This window comes from Leopardus geoffroyi, chromosome A3 (genome assembly GCF_018350155.1).
Source record: "Leopardus geoffroyi isolate Oge1 chromosome A3, O.geoffroyi_Oge1_pat1.0, whole genome shotgun sequence".
NCBI lineage: Eukaryota > Metazoa > Chordata > Mammalia > Carnivora > Felidae > Leopardus > Leopardus geoffroyi.
Genome location: NC_059336.1, coordinates 49,703,269 through 49,727,172, shown reverse-complemented (window position 1 = coordinate 49,727,172; position 23,904 = coordinate 49,703,269). Strand labels below are relative to the sequence as shown.

Sequence of the window (23,904 nt, the reverse complement as noted above, 5' to 3'; positions counted from 1 at the left end):
AGTGAGGTGGGAAGGACAGGAGTTTTGAAGAAGGCCAGACCAGTTGTGGGACCCTGGGCAGATGATATGATCTCTCTCTGCCTCAATTCCTCCATCTTTCAAGGGGAAAGAATAATAGCATTGTTCTATTTCATTAGGTACTGAAAAAATGTAATGAGAATATGCACATAATGCCTGTACTGACTGTAGTGAGTACTCCAATTCTGTGCCTGTCCGTCTTCCCACAGCAAGGATGTGATGTGGTGATGGGGGTGGTGGTTTGTCTCTTCGCATGACAGAGCACATGCCCCATCTTTAGTTCGCTCCTGTGTTCGCAGCACCTAGAATAGTGTCTGGCACACGGTAGGCTCTCAGAATTACTGTGGAAGGATGTGTGCTCAGGGAGCTGAGACCACAGGTGTGAGAAGGAGCCAGAGTGGTGACACATGTTCCTGGTGCGGGAGAGCTCAGCACCTTTGTGTGGCCGCAGAGATGGCAGATTGAGTGCAATGGGAGAGGACCACAGGCCTTGCAGATGTGAAAAAGAGGCTAGATTTTATTCTAAATGTGATTGAAGTCATTGAGGATTTTGGTATGTTTTTAGTTTTTCTGTGTTTTTAGTTTTGAGACAGTATCAGACTTAGAAGAGCAGCAAAGGACTTTTGTCCTTGAACTATTGCAATAAGTTGCTGACCTGATGCCCTGCATCCTCAGATACTTTTGTGATTTTCCTGTAATAAGGACATTCTCCCCATGACCACCCACTGAAACAGGAAACTCACATGGATAGTGGTGGCCATCCAATCCACAGACCCCATTTGAGTTTTGGGAGTTACCCTGGTGATGTCGTAACAGAGGATTCAACTCAGGACAAGGAGTGGCCTTGACTTGTCACATCTCTTTATTCTCCTTCAGTCTGGAACAGTGCCTTAGTCTTGATCTTTTTGAGAATTACAGGTCAGTTATGTTGCAGAGTATACTTCCATTTGGGTCATCTGGCATTTCTAATGATTAGATTTAGGTTATGCATCTCTGGCAGGAAGACCATGAAGTGAAGTTGTGTTCTCAGTGTGTCCTGTGAGGAGGCACATAATGTCAGCTTGTCCCATGCTGGTGGTGGCAGTGTTGGCCACTTGATTCTGTGGTGAATGCCAGGCTTCTCCATTGTGAAGTCACTCTTTTTCCACTAGTAATTAACACATATTTTGTGAAGAAGTACTTTCTAAATAAGTAAACATCGGTATGATCTCATGGTTGTCTTTTTTATTCAATGGATTATAGTCTATTACTATCATTATTTATTTTGAGGCTCAAATTGTCTGGCTATGGCCAGTGGGAGCCCCTTCAGTGTGGCTCCCTGACCTTTGCACATATTCCTAACATTTTTGGAGTGGTTCCTTACTTTCTGGCACCATACAGTGTTTAGGCTCATCTTGTATTTTCCATGTTCCAGTATTTTCCATGTTCCAGCTCTGTAATCAACCATTTCTCCAAGGAGCCCTGGTTCCTTCTAGAGGATATCTGTTGTTGCTTGTGCTCATTGCTTTTGGTGTATCACTGCCACCAGGCTCCCTCAATAGACAAAACCAGGGAATATATGCATGTGTATTCATACATTTATCAATACATTTGACCATTGAACAACATGGGGGTTAGGGACACTGGCCCCTGTGCAGTTGAAAATATGCCTATAACCTTTGACTCCCCAAAGACTTAACTACCAACAGCCTGTTGACCAGAAGCCTCAATGATAACAAACAATTGATTAACATATAATTTATGTTATATGTATTATATACTGTATTCTTACAATAAAGTAAACTAGAGAAAAAAATATTAAAATTGTAAGGAAGAGAAAATACATTTACAGCACTATATTTATCAAAACAAATCTGCATATAGGTGGACCTGCTGCAGTTCAAACCGGTGTTGTTCAGGGGTCAACTGTATATACAGTGTATGTACACATGTTCACACATGTTTATTTGCCATCTGTTTATTTAAATTGATGCTCGTAAGTAATGCTGGTATTGCTGCTTCCAGTCTCATACCACAGGATTTATTCTAGTTTTCTCCACTTCCGTATTTGTATTTCCCTTCTCTAGTAGTGAGAAACCTAGATCCTATTATCTTTCCTACCTATTTGATCAGATTCCCCAGACATCACCAATCTGACCATTGTCCCTCCATCATGGGTCCTGCTAGAGCTCTAGCATCCTACACTGGGCCTTCTTCCTCCTCCCAGCCATGTGAGGGGCTTGCCTTTCCTCCCAGAGGCTCTGGTACCTGCACCAAGTCGTCCCCAAGCAAACACCCTCCTCACTCTGCCTGAGCTCTGCCAGCCTGTGCCTGATCACCCCACTGTAGGAACGTGTCTCACCCTGCCTGGGTTCTGATGCCCTGCTTCATGCCACTGCCCTCTCCTTACCCCCAGCGTGGACTGTCCCTCACCCTGCTAAGACTGACTCTTGGTCTAGGCCACTGTGGTTCCAGCCTCTGCACACACCTACCCTGCTGGGTTTCACAAGTCACTTCTTGACTGAATTGTTTGGGTGGGGAGTGATATAGCACAAAGGAAATTTTAAAGTGACAACTGAAGCTGCTGTGTGGAGAGCAGCCTGTGGCATGGCTCCACTGGCTGTGAGGAGCTTGGTGTGGAGGAGGCTGCGGCAGCCAGGAATGGTGGTAGGGCAGAGCCTGGGGTGGGAGGTACATACACATGATAAGACCCCATGGAGCCCGGCTTGCATGGCTTGGAGAGAAGGGATCAGGCATGAGGGCAGGGTTCTTGGCATCAGCAGCTGGTGTCAGGGGCCTGGTCTCCTCTGCTGGGGAGTCTGTTGAGTTTGAAGAGCTTTTAGAAAGTCTGGGTGGGGAAGTTTCAGCACTGGGGGTTAGAAATTGGGGCGAAGATTTGAGGGCTCTCTGGGAAAGCAACTTAAACCAAAGAGAGAGGGTGAGATGTCTTAGGGATAAGATAGAGCAGAAAAGGGAGGACCTAACACTGAAGTGAGATGGCATTTCACAGGCCGTGGGAAGTCTTATGGAGTGTTTTAAGTTATAATGTAACTTTGGTTGCCATAAAACTTTTTAGAACTCAGTCAACTTGTATGTCTGTTTGGACCTTTGCAAGGTTTCTCCTTTGTCTAGGAGACATTATCCACTGGACACGTGCAGTTGTTTGGCTGTTTGCCCTTACATTAAGAGGTAGATAGGGGCGCCTGGGTGGCTCAGTCAGTTAAGCATCCAACTCTTGGTTGTGGCTAAGGTCATGATCTCATGGTTTTTTGAGTTCAAGCCCCATGTCTGTGCTGACAGTACGAAGCCTGCTTGGGATTCTCTCTCTCCCTTTCTCTGCCTCTCCCCCACTCACTCTGTCTCTTTCTCTCTCTCAAAAATGAATACATTAAAAAAATTAAAAAGAGGTAGACATCTGCCTATTAATTTGCGCTCATTGGCCTTATGCAGTCGCGTACTGGCATCATTTCCTCCGTAGTGTCCTGCTGTGCCAGAAATTTCATATTTCACCCTCTGGTTTCTCTGCTCTTAAAACCCTTCAGTAGCCCCATGTGGCCCTTGAGCTGGCTGAGTCAGGAGGCTGCTAGACGGTGCCTTGCTTAGCATGGAGGGGTTTTCCTCCATCTGTACTCTGGCCTTGAGCAGAGCTGCCAGGGCTCAGGGGGCAGGGACATGCTCATTTAACTTGTCCAGGTCTTTTCTCATCAACACAAACTGCCGTCATGTCTCCATCATTTGCACCTTGCATGTTTGAAATGTGTTAAACTTAGTCTGAGAGCTTGGCGTTCATTCTGGTTAAGCTGTGCTGGAGTCCATGTCAGTCTGGACATTGGCTTCAGTGTTGTGTCTTCATCAGATGTGGGGAGCCCTCAACCCTTCTCTGGGTTCAGCTGGGTTGTCTGGAGTAGCGCCTGCATTGGGTCTAGCGGGTACCATGCAGAGGGCTGTTAGAAAGCTGTAATCCTTGTGCTGGGCTAGTCTTGCCTCTGGGTGCACATGACAGGAGGCTCCTTGGCCTGATCTGCGTGGGGGCAGAGGTAGGGGATGCCTGTGGGGTGGCAGGTCCTGTGCCAAGGGCAGGGAGCTGGTTTATTCTATGTGGCTTCCCTGTCACTGGAAGAGCTGGGTCCTTATGAGATGGCGAGTGGCTGTGGCATCTGTTAAAAGTAAAATTTAACTGAGTAAATGTCAAAGATCTTATTGGCTTTGATCAGTGACTCCTGATTCGGGCAGCATCTAGTCGAGCAGATAGGAGTTTGGAGGAACTGTACAAAATGAAAGACTTCCGGGCAGGAAGAGGTGGGAACAAGGGGGTTACACTGGGAAAACAAAAACAAAAAAACCCAGGTTGATTATTGCCGGGCTGTTTTCCTTTAGGGGATGGAAGGGGTCTGTCAGGCACATTACCTTGCTAGTGCTGATCAGGAGATTTCTGATTGACTCATGTAAGATTCTATTTCTGGGAGAGCCCAAACTGTAAGTAAGTTAGATATGGTTTAGTGATGTGGGACTGAGCATAAGTGATTCCATTTTGGGCCTTTGGTCTTGTTTTCAGCAAATTGGATCTGCTCACACCACTCCCTTGGTCAGAAACTAACCTCTCCTCATGCCATTTCCTTCCCAGCTGTTTAGTCAGGAGACTGTGATGAAGTTTGTGCCACGGTACAGCCTTGTTCTAGAACTCAGCGACAGCGGGGCATTCCGGAGAAGCTTGCACGATCCTGACGGGCAGGTGGCCTCCTACATCAGTGAAGTGCACGAGCATGATGGGCACCTATACCTGGGCTCCTTCAGGGCCCCCTTCCTCTGCAGACTCAACCTTCAGTCTGTTTAGCCAGCCTGACTGTGGCTGTGCCAGGAGTCCTCACGCTGGGCACCACTCCTATTCCAGGAGGTACCATGCACACAGCCCTTTCCACCTGCACCTGCCAGTCCTTGGAAGTGGACAGTGAGACCCTGTGGATGTCTGGGCCCCTGTGGGATACCTCTCCCCTGGGTTTGACATTGCATTTAGAGGGAAGCATAATTTGCCATAGGGAGGATAAGTCCATGTTAAACTATTTTCTGTTAAAAAAAAAACCTTTCTAAGTACAGTGATTCTCTAGGACTTAGGAGACTTCATACACTTATAACAGGCCTCAAGGTTTGGTGGATAGAGCGTAGATGAGCTGTCTAAGGATCTTGTTTTTGCTAATGGCTGTCCTGCCAGCCTGTGTCTTTACTGTAAAATGGGGTAATACCTGTCTTTGGGGGAGGGGCATGGGAAGGGCAAGGAGAGCTCAGTGCAAACATGTGTTGAGGCCAGTGGGCGGAGCTATGTAAGTAAAGACCTTAGAGCCATATTCTAACTCTAGATGTAGAGTTGTGTGGGACTTGGGACCTTGATCCTGGATGTTCCCTTCCATAGCTCACACCCTCCAGCCTGCCCCACTCTGAACCAGAGGCTTTTCAAGACTCCTGAGTCCCTATAACCATTTAAAGGCAAGGACCCGAGTAAATGCATAGAAGCAGCAGCTCAGGACTCCCTGGGCTCTTCTCTGTGAACAACTTACCACGTTGATGGAATGATCCAGCAGCTGGGTACTGCAGGGGAGAATTTAGGCAGGTCCTGTTTACATACCTTTGTTCCTCACCACTAGGCCCACAGATGAATAGTGCACATGCTAGTGCCATTTGCTAGAGGGTCACAAGCCTAAAGTTGCTGTATATCCTGACAGGTATGCCTGTACACTGGTCCTAATTTTGTCAGGGGAACCCATGTAATAATGATAATTAAATTGACTTTTCTGCTGATTAATCTTTTTTGATGGTGTTGCCTGGGAGTTTTTCTCTAATATAATTATGTTAACAGGGACTGGAATTTGATTCCATTGAGGGCTGATAAGAGGATCATTTTGGTCAGGACCTTGTTTAGGGACAAGCAGTCCATCTGGCTGGCTCAGGGCACAGGGCAGCCCCTCCAGCCATTGCCTCCTGGCAGTGCTTTATTCTTGGGCTTGTTGATGCCATACTGTGTTCCTGTTTCCAGCCTACAAAATGGGCCTAATATCTGTTCCTTTCTGTCCTGTTTGTGAGAATCCATAGGAGATCGTCTCTCTGGAATTGTTTTAAGTAACTTAACAAAGGAAATATTTTCAATAGGTAATGATATTAAAATTCAAAGAGGATTGATAGCTGTGGTAAAATCTCAACCATTTATGTGGTGTTGCACTGGCTGGCACTAATCCCTTCATTCCCTTTCCCAACAGCGGCCACCCCCCTCCCATGTGCTGGGCTGGCCTCATTTTAGGGGAAACAGGCAGGATCTGGTGGTTGGCTCATCTGGTGTTACCTGTTCAGGGATGGCTTTATGTGCAGCAGCAGTAGCACAGGGTCAGAGATTGGCTTCAGTCCAGTTGATGCAATGCAGAATGTATTAGGTGAATGACTTAATGTTATTTATATTACTTTATAGGAAAGAAAGTTGAGTAGTGATTATTAAATACTTCTTAGTAGATAATGGTGCATCCCATACATCAGCTGTACAGGAAAAGGGAAAGCCTGATCATTCTGCCATAAAAAACAATTTAAATGTGAGGAACATATATAAGTTGACTTCTTGATTGAGAACAGAGGGCTTTGGTTTTAGTGCTTACTTTTTAGCAGTGCAGAGAAGCTGGTAAATTGCTTTCCAGAGTTTTCAGCAAAGGAGTCTTGATTTTGACTCAGATTTTGATTTTCTGTCTCAAAGTGTCATTTGCTGTGTTTTATCTGGTAATTTGCCATGGTGAGGAACAAAATATAGCCTTGTTAGGTTTAAGTATGTGGTGTGCTTTTGTTGTAAACATGAAGCAGATTTGCACTAATGTGAATTACTAACATGCTTTTAAAATTAAATTAAGTGATTCATTCATTGTGTGCTTCTTTATTATCTATTACAAAAATTCTGTCAGGATTCACTTACTGCCTTTCATATGACAGAGGCCCTGTTTTGAGATTTTTATCATCAACATGCATTTGCAGAGTGGTCTGTAGTTTAGAAAGTGTTTTCACTGGGACTCCTGGGTGGCTCAGTCAGTTAAGCGTCTGACTCTTTTGATTTCGGCTCAGGTCATCATCTCATGGTTCCTGAGTTGGAGTTGAGCCTTGTGTTGGGTGCTGTGCTAACAGCATGGTGCCTGCTTGGGATTCTCTCTCTCTCCCTCTCTCTCTGTCCCTCCCCCAATGAGTGTTTTCTCTCTCTGAAAGTGTTCAGTTAATTTATTTTTTAAATAAATTAAAAAAAAAGGGGGTTTCACATACACTGACCTTTTACTGATGGAAAGAGATGTGGCCTCATTTTATAGGGGAATGGAAGCTGGGGGGGAGTGATTTTCCCAAAGTCACTGGGAACACAGGGCCAGTACACTGCTGGGCCAGAAACCGTGCTCTGACTATAAAATGTGCCGGGGAAGCTGGGAGATGAGGAGGCAGGGTGGTGTTCCCAGGACCTGGCCTTTTGGTGGTCACTGCTCAGCCCAAGGGTTGGACCTTGGCTGCACATCAGAGTCCTCTGGGGTTCCTGGTCTTCTAGAGTGGCCTGGCATCATCATAGTTTCAAGCTTCACAGGTGGCCCCCATGGCAGTTGGGGAGGCACCTGTCACGGCTGGGGCCTGTCTGCACCCCTGGAGAAGGGACAGTAGAGCTGAATCCCTTAGAGTCTGTGTTTAGTTAGTGAGGAGGCATGGCTGGGGAAAGCTCTAGAACACTCAGGGCAAGACTGTTAGAATTTTGACCGGTTTTGCTCAGTTTCAAGACCTTGAGCAATTAGTATTTCTTCTCTTCAGTCCTATTTCTGGTATGTCTTAGAATCCCAGGTACTTAACTTTACATTTCTCAGTGACAATAACATTAGATGGTGTCACAGCTTCCCTCTGTATCAGTCATTCTTTCCTAGTCAGAGTAAAGCTCTAAGTTGAAAACAGCAGGTAAAATTGGGTTGGCAAAACGAGACTTCAGGGCATCACTGTCTAACATCTGCTCCCTGCAGTAAGTTACACCATCTCTGTGTGGGTGTTTAGTTTCATCTGTTTGAATCCTACCAAATGGCTCTCTGGCATCCCTTCCCAGGTCAGTCTGGAGAGAAATCTTTGATAGGGCCAAAGTGCATTGATGGAACAAACAGTGTGCCCTCAGGGCCTGCTCAGGGGCGGCCAGAACAAAAAACGTCTGCGAGAGTATGATTGGTAGATATATCTCTATGGAGGACACAGGTATTCCAGCTCTTGTCTTCCAAAAATCAGAATAGCCTCACACTGGCCCACTGGCCCAGCCTCTTCTGTTGTGACCATGGCTGGTGTAAGAGTTATTTAAAGCATTGTTTTCTATGAGGCGTAGTACATAAAGCAGATTGGAAATAATAAAACAGCAGATGTCCCATTTCCACCTGGAGTTTGGTCCCTGAGGCTCCCCAAGTAGAGAAGGTTTGCAGACGCCTGAGGTTGGGGGCCCACGGCCAACTGGCATCTTCGGTAGCTGGTTTGCCTTAGTTCTAAGACTTCTCTTTGTTTACTTTATAAGAAGAGATTTTATTTAAAAAAAAATTTAATGTTTATTCATTTTTGAGAGAGACAGAGTGCAAGCAGGGGAGGGGCAGAAAGAGAGGGAGACACAGAATCTGAAGCAGGCTTCAGGCTCTGAGTTGTCAGCACAGAGCCCAATGCCAGGTTCGAACCCAATAACCGTGAGATCATGACCTGAGCCAAAGTCAGACTGACTCTTAACCTACTGAGCCACCCAGGCATCCCTGTAGGACAAGATTTCAAATGATGTTTTGAAAATTGTGGGGATAGGTTAGTGTTGAAACCTGAGAGTTTGGAGATTAAACTGTGAGGCTTCCTTCTCTGTTCCCAGAGGGAAGGTCAGCCCTAGCTCTTGGCTAGGCGGGGGGAGTTCAAATGCAGCTCAGCTTGGAGCAGTGGTACTGTGAGGCTGCTCTACCCCAGACATGTGTGCATTCTCGTCTTTGACCTTGAGGCCAGGTGATACCACATTGGCCAGTGGGACTGGAGGCTTAGTAATAATTTTCAGGAGAGGCCTGGCCTTCTGTGCTCTGATCCGTATTTAAATGTAAATGAGGACTGACTGGGAGCTAGCAGGGGGTCATCCCTTCATTTGCTATGTCTTCTTGTCCCCTTGTCTGTGTCCAAGGTGGTGTTCCTGCCACCTTGTTAATCTATGCATGGGATCAACAGGGCTGGGTGAACTCATTTATGTTTATGAAAGGATGGCCTTCAGAGTCATCGAATAAATTAAATGTCTTGTGGCATAGTTGCCATTACTGTCCCTGAATTAAATGACCAGAAGGCGGCGAGCCAGCAAAAATGAATGAGGATTTGGATTATTAAAGTAGTTCTGTCCTCACTGAAGGAAGCCAAAGGATAATTCATTATGGTGTTCACACTGATCGAGTTTATAACTGTGTACTAAGTTGTCATACATATTTAATGTAGATTTTCTGTTTCCTATGAATTGTCAAGTTGTATTTTTTTTAAAGGCAACAGTGTACTTTACCTGTAGTTTGAAGAGACCTGGAGAGGAAGAAGTCCAACATGAGGGGCTCTGCATTTGAACCCAGGGTTACACAAGGTGGCTGGGGGGGCTGTCTTCTCTGAGTGAAGCCTCTGTCTACAAGCTCCTGGGTGTCTCTGTGGCCCAGCCTTGCACTTTCTAATGCCAGCTCAATCCCTGTCTTTTACGAAGACCCTAGTGCCTCCCACCTCACAGTGGTCCCCTCCTTCTCCCAACTCCTCAACACAACACCTCCATCCCTAACCTGGACTCCCTTCTTTTGAGGTGCTGTGGGCAGTGGTCCCAGCACTCTGTCTCACCCCACCTGCCCAGGTGCTGCTGTGTGCATGCTGAGCCTCAGAGGCAGTGGAGAGAACTTGGGTGTATGGCTCCCTGTCAGAAGAATACCCAGCTGGAGGGTAAGTGCCCTCCAAAGTGGGGTGCTTTCTGTCCTGCCAGTTCATGATGTAGATGTATGCTGGCCTGTTTTGGCTGCTTTGGTCTTCAGTATATTTTAGCTAGCAGTGAGTGGCTGGAAAAGCCTCCAAGGGGCTTTATGGAAGTCACTTATACTCATTAGACCACTAAGTGAGGGGCACCCCTCACAACACCTCACCTTCCTAACTGTCCCTTTAAAGATGCTTTGAGATGGTCAGTTCTTTATTCCTATTTATTCATGACTTTATTCATCCATGAAAGGCCAAAGATGCTTAATAGCAGACTTGGGTCCTCTGCCCAGTGCTGTAACAGTTATTCAGTCAGAGGGATGGATCTCAGGGCTTTTCATTGGTGAGCATGGGACCACAGGGTAATTGGGCTTGCTCAGGGGTCCAGAACCTGAAAAATTCCCACCAGAGGACTCGCTCCTGTGTGTCCAGACCCCAAATCTGTCTGGGACACAGCATTAGTAAAATGAAGTGTAGAAAAAAAAAGTGAAATAATCTAGCCAGGGGCAGTATCTTTTTCTTCCACTCCGGCTACTTTGCAGTGAACCTGTGGGCACTTCTGCTCACTGCTGAGCTCCTATAGAAGGTCCAAGGGTCTGTGACAGCCAGGACAGGGCTGTGACTGAGCACAGTAAACACAGGTGCAGTCTTGCTGTGAGGTGGAAGTCACTGACAGTGGAGGACGGGCACCTCGAACCTCTGGAGCCAGGGGATGACCCAAACTTCAGAGTAGCAACTGAAAGTCTGAAACAAAGAAGAATCCTCCTGAGAATCTTCCTGGGGCAGAGGCCGCCCTCCCGACATGCTCCACAGAGGTTAAGTTCTGGTGCTACTGCCTGTGGGCTGTGCATGTGCACACATACCTGTGTGTGTGTGCATTTTCCTTATTAAGCTCTCCCCCTGCCCCAAGTTGTTTTGAAGAATTTCACATCTACAAAGAAGTTGAAAGAGTGATTCAAGAATATATACTTCTTTCATTTGCAAATTGAATTTTGCCACATTTGCTCTCTCCCTGCATGTATATGTGTGTCTATAATTTCTGAACTGTTTGAAAACTCTTTTTGCTGTAACTACCCCTGTCCCCAAGTTTGTGGTGTTTATTTCCTGGAGGTGTGTCCCTCAGGGGGGAGGAAGTGTGGGGTGGGCAGGTTGAGGTGCTCTCTTGGGAGTCTCATCTCTGTGTTCTCCTGGGTCTGTGAGTGAGATTTGGAACTTTGCAGGCAGAGAGGTGATGAAGGGGGTGTTTCCCAAAGTCCTGGGGAGTGGGTAGGGGCTGGGACAGCAGTGAGTGCGTGTAAGGAGGCGAGACCCCTTTGATTACCCGTTGTAAGGTGTGGTTGGTCTGGAAGTCACAGTTGTCTAGACTAGGGTGCTGGGTCTTCTTGCAAGAAGTTCTGCCAATCTCCATGTCCAGCATGTACTTCAGACCCTTCACAATCTAAGGGGGAAACAGGCCACATCTGTGTTACTTGGCCACACCAGCAGGAGGCATGGAGACAGGGAGGAGAGAAGCCTGGACGTGACCCCTGGAAAGGGGCTGAGGGTGTGCAGGCCTATCTGGGACTCACCAGAGAGCTCTGGGAGGGACACTGCCGCCTGGACCCCAGAACCCTCCCTTCTTACCCATTCATGTTGGTCCTGCTCATGGCACCAGTTCTTGGTCCCCAGGTGAGACTGCAGCTCTGTGTCCAAGACATTTCCTTCCTGCCCAGAACTCTCCATCAGCAGGGATGGGCCCTGTGCCCGTGAAGGCGAAGTGATGCCCCCTCCACGCCCAACACTCACCTGCAGCCTGTGCTGACCTGCTGGTTAGTCCCTGCCCTGCATGCCAACAGTGGTTAATTTTTTCCCAGTTTCAAAATAGATCTTCTCCACTTGCATGTGGCAGCAACCTGGATCATCTCCTTGTTTGTGGTCTCTCAATAAAGCCTCAGCCCCACTAAGAACCAGGTGAAATAAAGTCCCCAATGTCACCAAGGGATAACCTCCCATCCACCAGCTCCTGTAGGCCCTCAAGCACCAGCAGGAGCACCACGAGCTTATGGTGTTCCCGCAGGAGGTGAGAGCCAGGCTTGAGGAGATCCCACAGCCCCTTGAGGGGAGTCCCTGCAGAGCTAACACTTTGGCTATTTCCATGGGACAGCTTTTCAAAGCCCACTGTACACCAGACTGCCTTTCTACAACACACTTTCTGGTCATAAAAATATGCTGCTCTTTAACAGGTTTGCAGTTTTGGGGTACCTGGGTGGCTCAGTCAGTTGAGCATCCAACTTGGGTTCAGGTCACGATCTCATGGTTTGCGAATTAAAGCCCCACATCAAGCACTCTGCTGTCAGCCTGGAGCCTGCTTGGTATTCTCTGTCCCTCTGTCTCTCTGCCCCTACCCCACTTATGCTTTCTCTCAAAAATAAAGAAGTTTGCAATTTTCAAAACGTATAAAGATGATAAGAATTTCCAATAATCTTGTCACACAGGGGTACCATTATTAGTATGTGTAAAAACTGTTAAAGTAGGACCACCTCACCACCTTTCCTTGGGGTTTGTGTGTGGGTAAGGGGCAGTGGTTTGGGCAAAGCTCTGTGAGTGAAAGAACATGGCCCAAATGGAGAATGGCAAGATGTCCTATGGGGCTGCTGCGGGGGCGAGACAGGGCAGGGGCTCTGATGGGTGGTGCAAGTGTGTGCACTCTGCAGGGGCAATGCTTTCCTCGCTTTGGTTCCTGTGGGGTGGCTTTCCACTTCTTCCCACTACCACCACCCCCCACTCCCACCCAGCAGCCTTCAGCATGCCCAGTGCCAGTTGCCCCGTTCTGCCCCTGCCCTCCTTGGTTTAGCTCCAGATGTGCTGTGGGCCACAACCTGATGGCTCCACCCAGAAGCATGCTTTCGTAAGAGGTGGCTCAGGGCCTTTTGGCTGTGCCCTGGGTGACTCTGGCTTTGGCTGCTCATGGGCTGTTTGTGTGGCTGCTGCTCTCAGCCTCCTGGCCTGCCTGGGTCTGTGTTCTTGATGGATGGGTACTAGGTGGGCCAGCCCCTGGTAAGACAGGAGTCACTGCAGCCTGGCCTCTTAGGGATGTCCTTGACGGGCTGTTGGTGAGACCCAGACCCTCACCTGGACCAGGGCTCTGCTGATGTGGGACTCCTTGAACAAGAAGATGTCATTTGTGCAGTTGTTGAACCTTTCAACGCTGTGTCTGGCCGCTTTGAGGACTGCTGAGTCATTGGGGTTTATTGTTTTAGGAAATCCTGGTTTCACATCTGAGTTAAGGGTCTGGGCACAAAAATCTGAAAGAGAGAAGCACAGAACTAGACAAGAACATTACTGTTAGCAGGGTCCTCAGGCCAGTGTTGCACCTCATACCTTGGTTCTCCTGTCTGCTCCCAGTGTGGCCTCCAGCCATCTACCTACCCCCTCAACCAGCCACCCCACACCCCACAGGGCATTTATCATGCCGTCCCCATGGTTGCTCCCTACTCAGAGCTGAGGACCAGGAGCAGTGAGTGGTCTGGTGATGAATAAAATATAGTCCTGTCTCTCTGTGCCTGCCCATACAGCCTCCTTCAGAACCCAGGTTTCTAATGCATTAAAGAAAACCGAAACATGTCTCCAGGTGGCAGAGCCTTTGGGCAGGATGCAGCCCCAGGGGTTAGAAGAATCACCCCAGTTGGCCTTTGAGGCCACCACCATCTGGCCCCAGCTCCTCAGCTTGTCCCCAAGAAGTAGACCATGGGGAAGTGCCCAAAGGCCTGTCCTACTTTCTCGCTTGTGGTTACACTCCTGTACCCTGCCTCAGTGACTCTTGTCAGAATCTGCCCAGCTTCCAGGCTCTGGGTTGGCCTCCCCGGGGCCCCAGCTCCCGGCAGCAGCATAGCACCCAGTACCCCTCATGTTCTGCCTCCTTCTGTGCTGTTCTGGATACAAGTCTGAGGATAGGGGTCAGGCCTGGGTGACGTTCCCACCCAGCTCCACTGCAGAGCTGGTGTATGGTGGAGGGAGGGATGGCTGGCTTGCTTTCATCCTTCCATGCTCTTCCTATTCCACAGAGGCCCATATTTGAATAAAAGATGGGGTAAACAACATGAGGGGCTTCTCCCCCAGCAGCTGGGTCCCTCAGTGCTTGACAGAGCCTGGCAGAACTAGGGACCCCCACACCCCTGCCCTGCTCTCCACATCCTCTGCTTTCAGCTCCCACAGAAGCAGAGCCAGGCCACACTCTGAAGAAGGACCCGACTTTATTTATTTGTCCAGCTCACTCACTGGCCCTTCTGGAGCCCTCCTCATCCCGCAGGCTCAGGGGGTGCAGAATCTATGTTCACTGGAGCTCACATTCCGTAAATAAACAGGCAAGACAAACACTAGAGAAGCAGGCAGGTGAAGCAAGGCAGGAGCTGTGCAGGGGTCTGTCCACAGGAGATGCAGGATCAGGCTGTGCCATCTGCACAAATCTGTACAGAGAGCCCGGGGGCAAGCTGTGGGCCAGGAGGGAAGAGGAGTCTGAGGGCCCAGGACCCCAGCGTGGCTGAAGCAAGGAGGGCATGTAGAGAAGGGCTGAGAGCCGAGGCATGGGTGTGTGCCAATTTGGGTTACAAACTAGAAAACACGAATATATTGGGTGCCTGGGTGGCTCAGTTGGTTGAGCATCTGATTCTTGATTTTGGTTCAGGTCATGATTTCACAGTTTTGTGAGTTCAAGTCCTACATCTGGCTCTGTGCTGACAGTGTAGAGCCTGCTTTAGATTCTCTGTCCCCCTCTATCTTTGCCCCTTACCCACTCATGCTCTGTCCAAATAAATAAATAAACTTAAAAAAAAAAAAAAAAGCCCCACAGGTTCTGTATCACAACAAGCCAATGGTGGCCTTTTCTGGTTGGTGGCTCATCTCATGGTGAATTTAGGTTTCTCTGTTTGTCAGTTTTTCTACAGTATTTGTCAATTTTTCTACAGTGGACAACTGGTGTATTAAAATAAAAAGTCAGGGGCACCTGGGTGGCTCAGTCAGTTAAGTGTCCAACTTTGGCTCAGGTTATGATCTCATGGTTTGTGAGTTCGAGCCCCGCATTGGGCTCTGTGCTGACAGACAGCTCAGAGCCTGGAGCCTGCTTCGGATTTTGTGTCTCCCTCTCTCTCTATCCCTCCCCGACTAGTGCTCTGTCTGTCTCTCAAAAATAAATAAATGTAAAAAATAATAATAAAAAAATTTTTTTTAATAAAAAGTCAAAAGTTTGGAGGGAAAAGTCTAAATAAACTGGTGGGAGGGAGAATGGGAAGAGGATTTTACATTCGTAAACTGCTTTACTAAGACTTTCTCCCAGAGTTCCCTGAAATATTAGCATGCCAGAGATGATCCTGAGCTGAGTGGTTTTATTTCATTAACTAAATTAAACAGATTGTGACAATCAGCTCCTCAGTAGCATGGCCACATTTCAGGCGCTCAGTAGCTATACATGGTTGTGGCTGTGGGTACAGATAGGGACATGGTGTCCTGAGCTGCTCTGAGACTTTGCTTCCCTCTACTGTGACCTTGGGGAGCACCTGTGGTGCAGGCGGCTATGTTCAGTCGGGGGAGGCCTGAGTTTAGCACCAGGCAGAGGTGCCGAAACAGCAGGAAGTGGAGACTCAGGATGTGTGGGTAGCAGCAGCACTAACCAAGCTTCCGGGCTGAGCATATGTAAGGTGGAGAGATTAGATTAGTCCTGACCTGTCCCGAGCCCACCCCAGCCCACCCCATCCCCTCCTGAGAGACAAAGTCTGGCTCAGGTCGGAGACACTCAAGTGTATTTGGGTTGAGGAAGATAATGGTGACAAGGCATGCAGACCTTCAGGGAGTCAAGGTACTTGCTGGTTCCCTGGGTTGTCAAGAAATCTCAACTTGAGGGGAGGAAGTGGCAGTGTAAGTTCAACAGAGCTTTAATAGAAGCTCTGGGAGCTTCTAGAATGGAAGCTGCATTGGGATGTTCCACTGGGGACAAGGAGTCCCCCACCCATGGGGACTGACAGAAGGGGGCTGAGGGAAATGCCTGTTACCTTGTATGGGAGTGGGGGTAGGGGTTAGATAGGGCCAGTGGGCTGGCTGGGCCTAGGAAGTGCTGAGCAGGATGGTGCCTTGTGTGCTGTGCCCCTGCTATGGCACAAGACCCCCTTGTGCACATAGTGCCTTGTATGCTGTACACCTCCTTGTGTACATGAGACCCCTGCCAAGTGTGAGAACCAGGACAGGTGGGATGGGAGGTGGGCACTGGCTGGTTGCTCTCCCCTCCCCTGTGTGAGTAGTACAATGGAAGGAGGACTGGCATGAGAAGGTACAGGTCTGTGTGTTCTGTGGCCCTGGGCTTCCTGCTGTCTGGGGAGGGCCAGCACTGCTTGACCAAGCAGGGCCCTGCCTGGCAGATGGATCTTCCCCAGCTGGTTCCTTGGGCCAAAGGCAAAACATCAAGACTAAGCTCACGATACCTCTGCGAGGCTCCCAAAGCTTTAGCAGCCCCAAGGACCTGGCCCTCTGTCCCCTGTGAAAACAGCATACTGCTGGTGCCCTTACCAACACAGGGTTATGGCCATCTGCTGGCCTCAGTTTCCCTCATAGCTTTGTCCCTTACAACACTGGGATTCTATTGCAGGAATCCAGTGCTCGCAGGACAGTCTTTGGTTAAAGTCTCTGAAGATGGAAACAAGGAAAACTACTTGTGATCCTTGAGCACCAGCAGCTCGGCTGGTTGGGCTGGGTCAGGCCCTGGAACCTGCATTTCCCCAGCTTCCCACGTGGTTGTGACTCAGGTGGTGTTACTGGGGGGCCTCCTGGCCCCTGCACACAAACATGCTAACGTGAGGAGGGAGGGGCTGGGCCCAGGGCCTGCTCCTCTAGCACCTGTGCCTGTTGACCACAGGAAGTGTAGCATGATCTTTAGTTTAAACAAAAAACCATTTTGATAGCTTCATTTCTGCTCATCAATGTAGTCTAGATGGCAGAGAAAGAATGAAGCCACGTTGGCACAAGGATTGAAGCTCTAATGTTATTCCTGTTCTCAGAGATTAAAGGACCACCCCCCCCCCTTGCTATGGATCAATATGACTTCTATTTTTTGCTTTGTATAAATTACATTTATTGCTTTTTCGGATTATAAGCTTATGTATTTTTGGTGGGACATTCAAAAAATACAGAAGAATATAAGAACAAAATTAGAAGTCACTCATGATCTCAAAGGTAACCACTGCTAATGGTTTTTTAAATAAAACGTATTAAATTTAATTTTCCTTGAATTTAACAGGATTAAAAAATGAAGTGAAAATAGGTGCGGCCTAACCTCAGATAAGTGTCCTGTTCAAACATGTGATGTTGGTTCCTGAGCAATTTTGGTAATGTTACAAAAAGTTTAGGGAAAACACTGAAGTTGGTTTATTTTTATTTAACCACATTTCCTAAAATGTAGGCTTCAAGTCAGTAAAACTTCATCAGCACAGTTGTCTGAACAGTTTTTAATTAAAAAAAAAAGTTGAAAAGTCAAATCTATTTTTAGGATCCTTCAAGAGAAATCAACAGGGAAAGGCTTTTCATGGAGAATCAATGTCCCAAAGAGGCAGTGGTCCTTCAGAGAAGAACAGGAGCCACCACGTGGGTTCTGAGCAAGAGATGACAGGGCAGCCTGGGTGGCCTGGGCCAGGGGTGAGCCCCTCCCACACGAAGGGGGCCCTGGGCTGTCGTCAGGGATGGGGCATCTGGGTGTGTGCTGTGCAGCTGAAGTCTGGAGAGCCAGAACTGTTCTTTTCTTGTCAGAACCAAGGGCAGCATGTGTCCCCATTCCACCCAGGAGAGACTAAGGCCCCAGAGGAGTGCAGAGTGGGTTTAAATCAGTTTCAAATAATTATAAAGACCAAACATTTTTTTTTTCTCATCCAAGAAGTATTTCTTGTAGGTGCTACACTACAGGTAACGCCAAATGACTCAGAGCCTGGGGAGCCCACAGTCCTGGAGGGGAGGTTGGAAGGGGAGGTGCGCAGGCCGGGAGGCTCCCAGGAAGCTGACACTGGGCAAGAAGAGAGCCCTGGGGGGAGGGGGTGGAGGCTGGCAGATGGGAGGCCACTGACAAAACTGTGGAGGTGACCCAGGTGAAGAGGACAAGGCTGTGCTAAGACAGGACTGACAGGGCAGCTGGAGGCTGGGGGGCGGGGGCAGCAAGCAAAGGTTGATCCAGGATTCAGACCGGGGGCATGGTGATGGCCTGGGTGACAATAGAAAGAGCAATGGGCAGAGGAGCAGTTTTGTGAGGAGAAATGAGAAATTCTGCATGGAGCTGCACTGTGCTGTCCCTGCCCAGGCAGGTGGGCCTTCCCTAGGGAGTGCAGTCCCAGATTCTGCATCACAGCCTGAATGGTTCTGACGCCAGCTGGGGAGTGAGTGGGGGCCACACCCAGAAGGGCACAAAGCCTGGGCAAACAGCAAAGATGAAGGTGGGCAGATGTCCCTTGTGGGGCCTGGCCAGGGTGGACAAGTATGAAAGGAGGGCATGCAGGCTCTGCCAGAGCAGCCCCGGGAGCAGGATGCCCAGGGACCCTTCCTGCTCTCAGGAGAGGAATAACTGTAGCTGATCTTGAAGAAAATGACTCAAGAGACTAGGCAAGACACCAGGGCACAGGGGGACCTGGGGGCAGATGAGGGAGACAGCAGGCTGTGCTGGGCTGAGTGGGGGACTGAGGTCTGCCCCCAGCATGCACAGTTGTAACAGCACCCGGGACTGAGCACTCGGGGTGCAGATGCAAGATGCTAAAGTTAGAGGGCTGCTTATCTGAGGCTGCTGTAGCCTCCTACCAGGGGCCGTGCACTCAGCAGGCCCAGGACAGCGGGCACTGCAGCCGAATCTGTGGGTAGGAATCAGCTAGGGCGCAGCCGGGGATCCCACAGTCTCTGCAGCTGCTTGGGGCCTGCCCCAGGGGATCTCCCCCTGTCGTCTTCCATAAACCACCCCTCCTCATTGTTCAACACCGAGAGGAATCTAAAAGTCTCCTCTCCCTCTGATCAGAATGGGAGGCAGAGCTTCAAGGAAATGTTCTGCTATTCCTTGCTTAAAAATGTAACTTTCCATATAAATCCCAAATGATTCCTACTCCCAACATCCTGTCCTGTTCTCCATCTGCCTCCACACCCTTTCCTTCAGAGGTATGACACTGACCCCTGTTTGTGTGCCAGGCTCTGCAGGCCACCCCAAGGTGCTCTCCGAGCACCTCCTCTCTAAGGGGAGTATTGCACGTACAGGCCCCCGAACACCTAAGAATTTAAATGAAATCCACAATTGGACAGATGATGCCAGAGCTTGGGGACACTGCCAGGATGTTACCTGCTGCAACAGTTGACTGTTCCTACACAGAGTAAAGAGGAGTAATCTGCCTTGGAATTACCACCAAACTTACAAGCAATGTCTGTAAGAGACGTGGGGCAAAGACTTCCTCACCAAGAATAGCTGGTAAAATAGTCCAGTAGCAAATGCTTTTGGTAGATGTTCCTTAATTTACTTTTCTGAAAAACTAAGATGTGTTGGACACATGTCCTGTAGGAAGGCAGTAGAACCCAGGATGCTGGCCATGTGTCCAAGTACTGAAGCTGTTTGGAAGACTAGACCCTTTGGAGAGAGCTGTGGTCCTCTCCGGCCTGCCCTGCCCCACCCTGATTGCTACTTTGGGGGTCCCAGTTATGAGGGGGGGCTAGTTCCTGCAAGTGGAAGGAAAAGGGGGTGCTCTGGGGAGGCTGGGGTTCCCCATCACCTTTCTCTTTCAGGAGTGTTCTACTGGAGGTGGAGGGAACCCCAGCTTGTGAAACTATCCCTGAGAAGGGAACCAGGGTGCCCAAGAGCCAAATGCTGACAGTCCCTGCAGATGCCTCTTCCCCTGTCACCTGGGGTGTTTTCCTCTGTGCAGCTGCTTGGACACATCCACGCTGGGCTTTCCCCAACAGCATCTCTGAGCCCTTGTTGTGGGTCAGGTGTTGAGACCCCTGGGGAGGGGGCCCTATAGGTTCCTGCTCCTAGAGCTTACAGTCTGGAAGGCTATGCTTAAGAACTTGGGTGGTGGGTGGTGAATGTTAGGCTCATGGGTACTGGGGTCCACTGGGGTAGGGTACTGCCCCTACCTGGAGATGTCACCCTGAGCCCCATATCCGTGTGCTCTTCTTGTAAGACACAAAAATTCAGTAAGTCTGGGTCATTGCCATGAATTCCATGGGGCTGCACCCACCCAGCTGTGTTCAGGGGGCTCTCAGTTAAGGATAGGCCCATCCTTTTGAGGCTACATATGGTTAGTCCTTGATTTAACCCACTGACGCATGCTCAGAATTTGAATCCCAGCTATGCCTCTCAGGCTGTGAAGCCTTGGGCAAGTTGCCTACCCCTCTCTGAGCCTCTGTATCCTTCTCTGTAAAATAGGGATGTTAATGGCACTGGCCTCACAGAGCAGTGATGAGAAGACAGGAGCCAGTACACATGAAGCTTTATGGACAAATGACATGCAATAGTGTAATGATTATCAAATATCAAATATGTAATATGGCTACAGCAGGGGTCTCTGAGGGTAAACAGGTGACCCCCATGGGCCCAGATGCAGCCTATAGCAGTTCTCAGGGCCCCTTCCCAGGATGCAGGGGAGTGTGAACCTTGCTGCTGGTGGTCTCTGGGTGTGGCAGATGGACCTAGCCCTTGCTACTGGTAACAAGAACTCATGTCATCTTACAGGTGGAAGGAGTGGTGGCTGCTGGTCTCTGGGGCCTCTGCTCTGGCAGCCCTGTAAATGGGAAGATGGGCCACTGCAAGTTTGGCTAGGGGCAGGGGAGGGAGGCAGAGTATGACATGGCAGCCCAGTGGAGCCTCCCAGAGAGATAACAGATGGGCTAAGGACAATGATGCAGCAATTTCCCAAGTCCTGAAGGGATCAGAGAGGGAAGCTGCCATGGGGCTCTGCATTTCTGTCAGTGCAGTTTAGTGTCTGTGTGTGGGGAAGTCATATGCCCAAATGGCACCATCATCAGGGGCCCTCTCATACTCTACTCCCCCAGAGGAAGGCTCTGGAATCTGTTCTCAGAGGAGGGAAGGGAAAGGCTGTCAGAGCCATGGAGGCAGAGTTGGGGCTGGGCTGAGTTCCTGTCTCTGTCCATCCACCAGACAGAGGGGCCTCCAAGCCCCTCTTTCTGAGGTTCTTGCTGGGCCTTCATCTGTCAAATGAAGGAAGCACCAGAAGGGATTACATCAGAGGGGTGGGGGTGGGGGAAGCTATCAGCATGGCAGAGACATGGCAGAGACTCAGAGCAGGGATGTGGGTGGGTGGCTCCCAAGCACCCCAGACCCAGTGAGAGTGCTTTCCATGGGCCCCCACAGTCAGGACTCTCCAAGGTGATGCAGTTATTTACCCATCTCATGGATGGTGACACTGAGGCTTAGGGAGGCTAGGCTGCGGGTTCCACAGCTAGTAGGTTTGGGGAGTCTATGGTGCCCCAAGGCTCTCTGCATGTGAGTGTGGGCTCTGGACTTTCCAGATGCTGCTCAGTGACAGAGAGTAGGTCTCACAGCAGAGGGCTGCTGCTGTGGTAGAGCCCATCTCCCCTACCTCCCAAGGGGACAGGCGGCTCTGGTGTGGGCATGGATTGGAGAGGGTTTGGTCCAGCAGTAAGCAGCAGCAGAGGGAGCACCTGCCAGCAAGAGGCCACTAGTAGTTGGCCAGTGCCACCTGTCTCTGGATTTCCCACTCAATCCTGTTCCTGTCCCTGCTTTGTTCAGTGAGGAAACAGAGGCAAGCAGAGGAACGTGGCAAAACAATTGACCATGAGTGTGAATAATGAAATCCCAGTATAGTTAAGACGGCAGGCTCCACATCTCTCCAGCAGACCCTTCACTAAGGTTTTGAGAAGGAATGTGCTGAACATCCAGTTTCTTCCCCTGATGTCCCCTCCTGGGATGGGCACTAAGTAGGGGGCACAGGAAGACAGTGGCATCCCGGGGAGAAGGGAGGTCTCCTAACCATGAGAGTTAAGAAGGAGGGTTGGGGAGAGAGAGGAAGCAGGGTGTCCTGTCCCTGATGTCCCCAAATGCAGCACCCACCTGAGACAATCCAGAGGTCAGAGGCAGTGTCACCATGAGGGCATGTGAGGCCTCCACCATATAAGTTAAAGGAGGTGGAGTGGGGGCCCTCTAAGTCCCCACCAGTGACCCTGGCCTATGATTCCAGTGATGGGAGGGCATCGCCTGCTTCTCCGTGCTCTAGTGAGGACAGGTGCTCACTGGCTGTGTAGCTTGGGCAAGTCACCCAGTCTCCTGCCTCAGCTGCCAGGAGCACAGCAGCGACTCCCTCCCTCCCCTTCTCCCCCAGCGCTGGACCGGCAGGAAGTATTTGATATTCAGGCTCCCCGGAGTCAAGTCGAAGGACAGCAGCAGGAACTAACCATTGGACATTCCGGGGCTAGGTCCCCGTGGAGGAGCCACAGGAAAGCTTCCCTCGGGCGGACGGTTCTCAGGCCCCCGGTCTCTGGAGGGGCGGAAAACAAAGGACGCTTCCCTGCCCGCCCCCTCCCCCCGCCCGCCCCAGGCAGTTCCCTGGGGCTCAGCAACATGACTTGGGCAACCTGGCTGGAAGCTCATGGCGCACCCAGCCGCCGTCGGGCAATTTCGGGACCTCGCCACGGGGACGACCAGAGCCCTGGAGCCCTGACACGAAGTGGCCCAGGGGAGACCCTGTCCTTACCTCGCGAAGGGCGCCCGGTGGTGCTCAAGACCAGGCAGCAGAAGGCGAGCAGCTCCCGGGCTCGCCGCATGGCTGCCTGCGTGGAGAGCGGTGCGCACTGGGGGAGTCGGTGCCCAGTGCTGGAGAGCAGGGGGGGCCCCGCCCTACAAACCGCCCCCAGGCCGGGGTGGGGGCTGCCTGCCTCCGGCTGGGGCGGCGCGAGGCGGTGATGGTTTCTTGCTGAATCATTTTGACTAGAAGCTCCTCACCTCCACATCTTTGGGCTACCAAGTCAACCGCTTCCTTTACAAAAGTTTCTAAACCGATTATTTGCAAGGGGAGGAGGAAGAGAAATGAACAAAACCTTCGTGATTTTTCTACCTTCAGAACATACATGGAAGAGAACGCATTAAAAAGATAACGGGGGCGCCTGGGTGGCTGCGTTGGTTAAGCCGCGGACCCTGTTTGGCTCAGGTCATATCTCACCGTTCCTGAGTTGGAGCCCCAAGGCTCTGTACTGACAGTGCGGAGCCAGTTTGAGATTCTCTCTCTCTCTCTCTCTCTGCCCCTCCCCCAGTTGTTATCTCTCTCTCTCTCTCACTCTCTCTCTCTCAAATAAACTAAAAAGATAATAACAGGGATTTTCAGAAGCAAAATGATCTGAGTTTCCTTTTCCAAAGAAGACACTTCTTAGGCCCAAGATTCCAGCGTTCTGAGTGGCCCCTTGCAGGAGACCACCCTCCTGTTGGTGTCAGTGGGCATCTCCCCCCAGGAAGTGGGCAGGAAAATGGGGTGCAGACTGCAGTTTCAGAGAATGAACATCACCAGGAAACGTGCTCCCTTTGGGTTATTACTGCACCTGGAAATGGGCAGACAGCAGTGTTTGCTGGTTAAGTGTATGATTACTTCCCAACTTTGGCTCCACACTGGCAAAGAAGGAAGAACAGAATCTGACCCAAGAGGTTTCCCTTTACATCCCCAGCCCAGCAGTTAGAGTGGGAGCTTTGCAGCCACACAGCCTGAATTTGTTTGAATTCAGCTCTGCCTCTTAACAGCTGGGGACCTTAGGTGAGGAACAGCCTCTCTGTGCCTCAGTTTCCCCCTGATGGTTGTGGTGAGGGTTTGGGGACTTCCTCAGTATAAATGCTCAGGGCTGGGCTAGAGCACATTGTATGGTCTTAGCTTTGGGGTGGTTCGTACAACCCCCCAGACTTTAGGACTGCCCTACAAGGAGGAAGAAGAT

At 50.0% G+C, this 23,904-nt stretch overlaps 2 protein-coding genes across 7 annotated transcripts in view; one reads left to right on the top strand and one right to left on the bottom strand.

The window, feature by feature from the left end:
* LOC123580583 (adipocyte plasma membrane associated protein) overlaps positions 1–6,889 on the top strand; it is a 35,600-nt gene extending 28,711 nt beyond the window's left edge. For both annotated transcript variants that reach the window (XM_045445524.1, XM_045445525.1), the window contains one exon: positions 4,622–6,889. In XM_045445524.1, coding sequence (XP_045301480.1) covers positions 4,622–4,831 — 210 coding nt within the window. In that variant the 3' untranslated portion in view covers positions 4,832–6,889. The remainder of the gene's footprint in view (positions 1–4,621) is intronic.
* Positions 6,890–10,178: 3,289 nt separating this feature from the next.
* CST7 (cystatin F) lies at positions 10,179–23,162 on the bottom strand. 5 transcript variants are annotated; one of them, XR_006703369.1, is made up of 5 exons: positions 22,384–22,661; positions 13,084–13,256; positions 11,294–11,410; positions 10,836–10,903; positions 10,179–10,716 (listed from the first exon to the last, which is right to left on the bottom strand). XR_006703369.1 is itself a non-coding variant. In XM_045445521.1 (4 exons), exons 1-4 carry the CDS (start codon positions 22,750–22,752, stop codon positions 10,639–10,641), a joined length of 459 nt encoding a protein of 152 aa, XP_045301477.1. In that variant the 5' UTR covers positions 22,753–23,162; the 3' UTR covers positions 10,179–10,638. The 5 variants fall into 5 exon arrangements, 4 of the variants coding, with proteins under 4 accessions (XP_045301477.1, XP_045301479.1, XP_045301476.1 ...); XM_045445521.1 differs by lacking the exons at positions 10,836–10,903; positions 22,384–22,661 and adding an exon at positions 22,683–23,162 and having other exon boundaries at positions 13,084–13,277; XM_045445523.1 differs by lacking the exons at positions 10,836–10,903; positions 22,384–22,661 and adding an exon at positions 22,683–23,156.
* Positions 23,163–23,904: the final 742 nt, after the last annotated feature.

Coding starts and splice junctions, on each gene's coding strand:
- CST7 (XM_045445520.1), bottom strand. CDS start 22,579: ATGAGCTTCCAGCCAGGTTGCCCAAGTCATGTTGCTGAGCCCCAGGGA. Junction 13,257..22,383: donor TAGCCCCGGAATGTCCAATG/GTTAGTTCCTGC, acceptor TCTCTCTTTCAG/ATTTTTGTGCCCAGACCCTT. Junction 10,717..11,293: donor CCAACCACACCTTACAACGG/GTAATCAAAGGG, acceptor TCTTTGTTTCAG/ACTTTCAGTTGCTACTCTGA.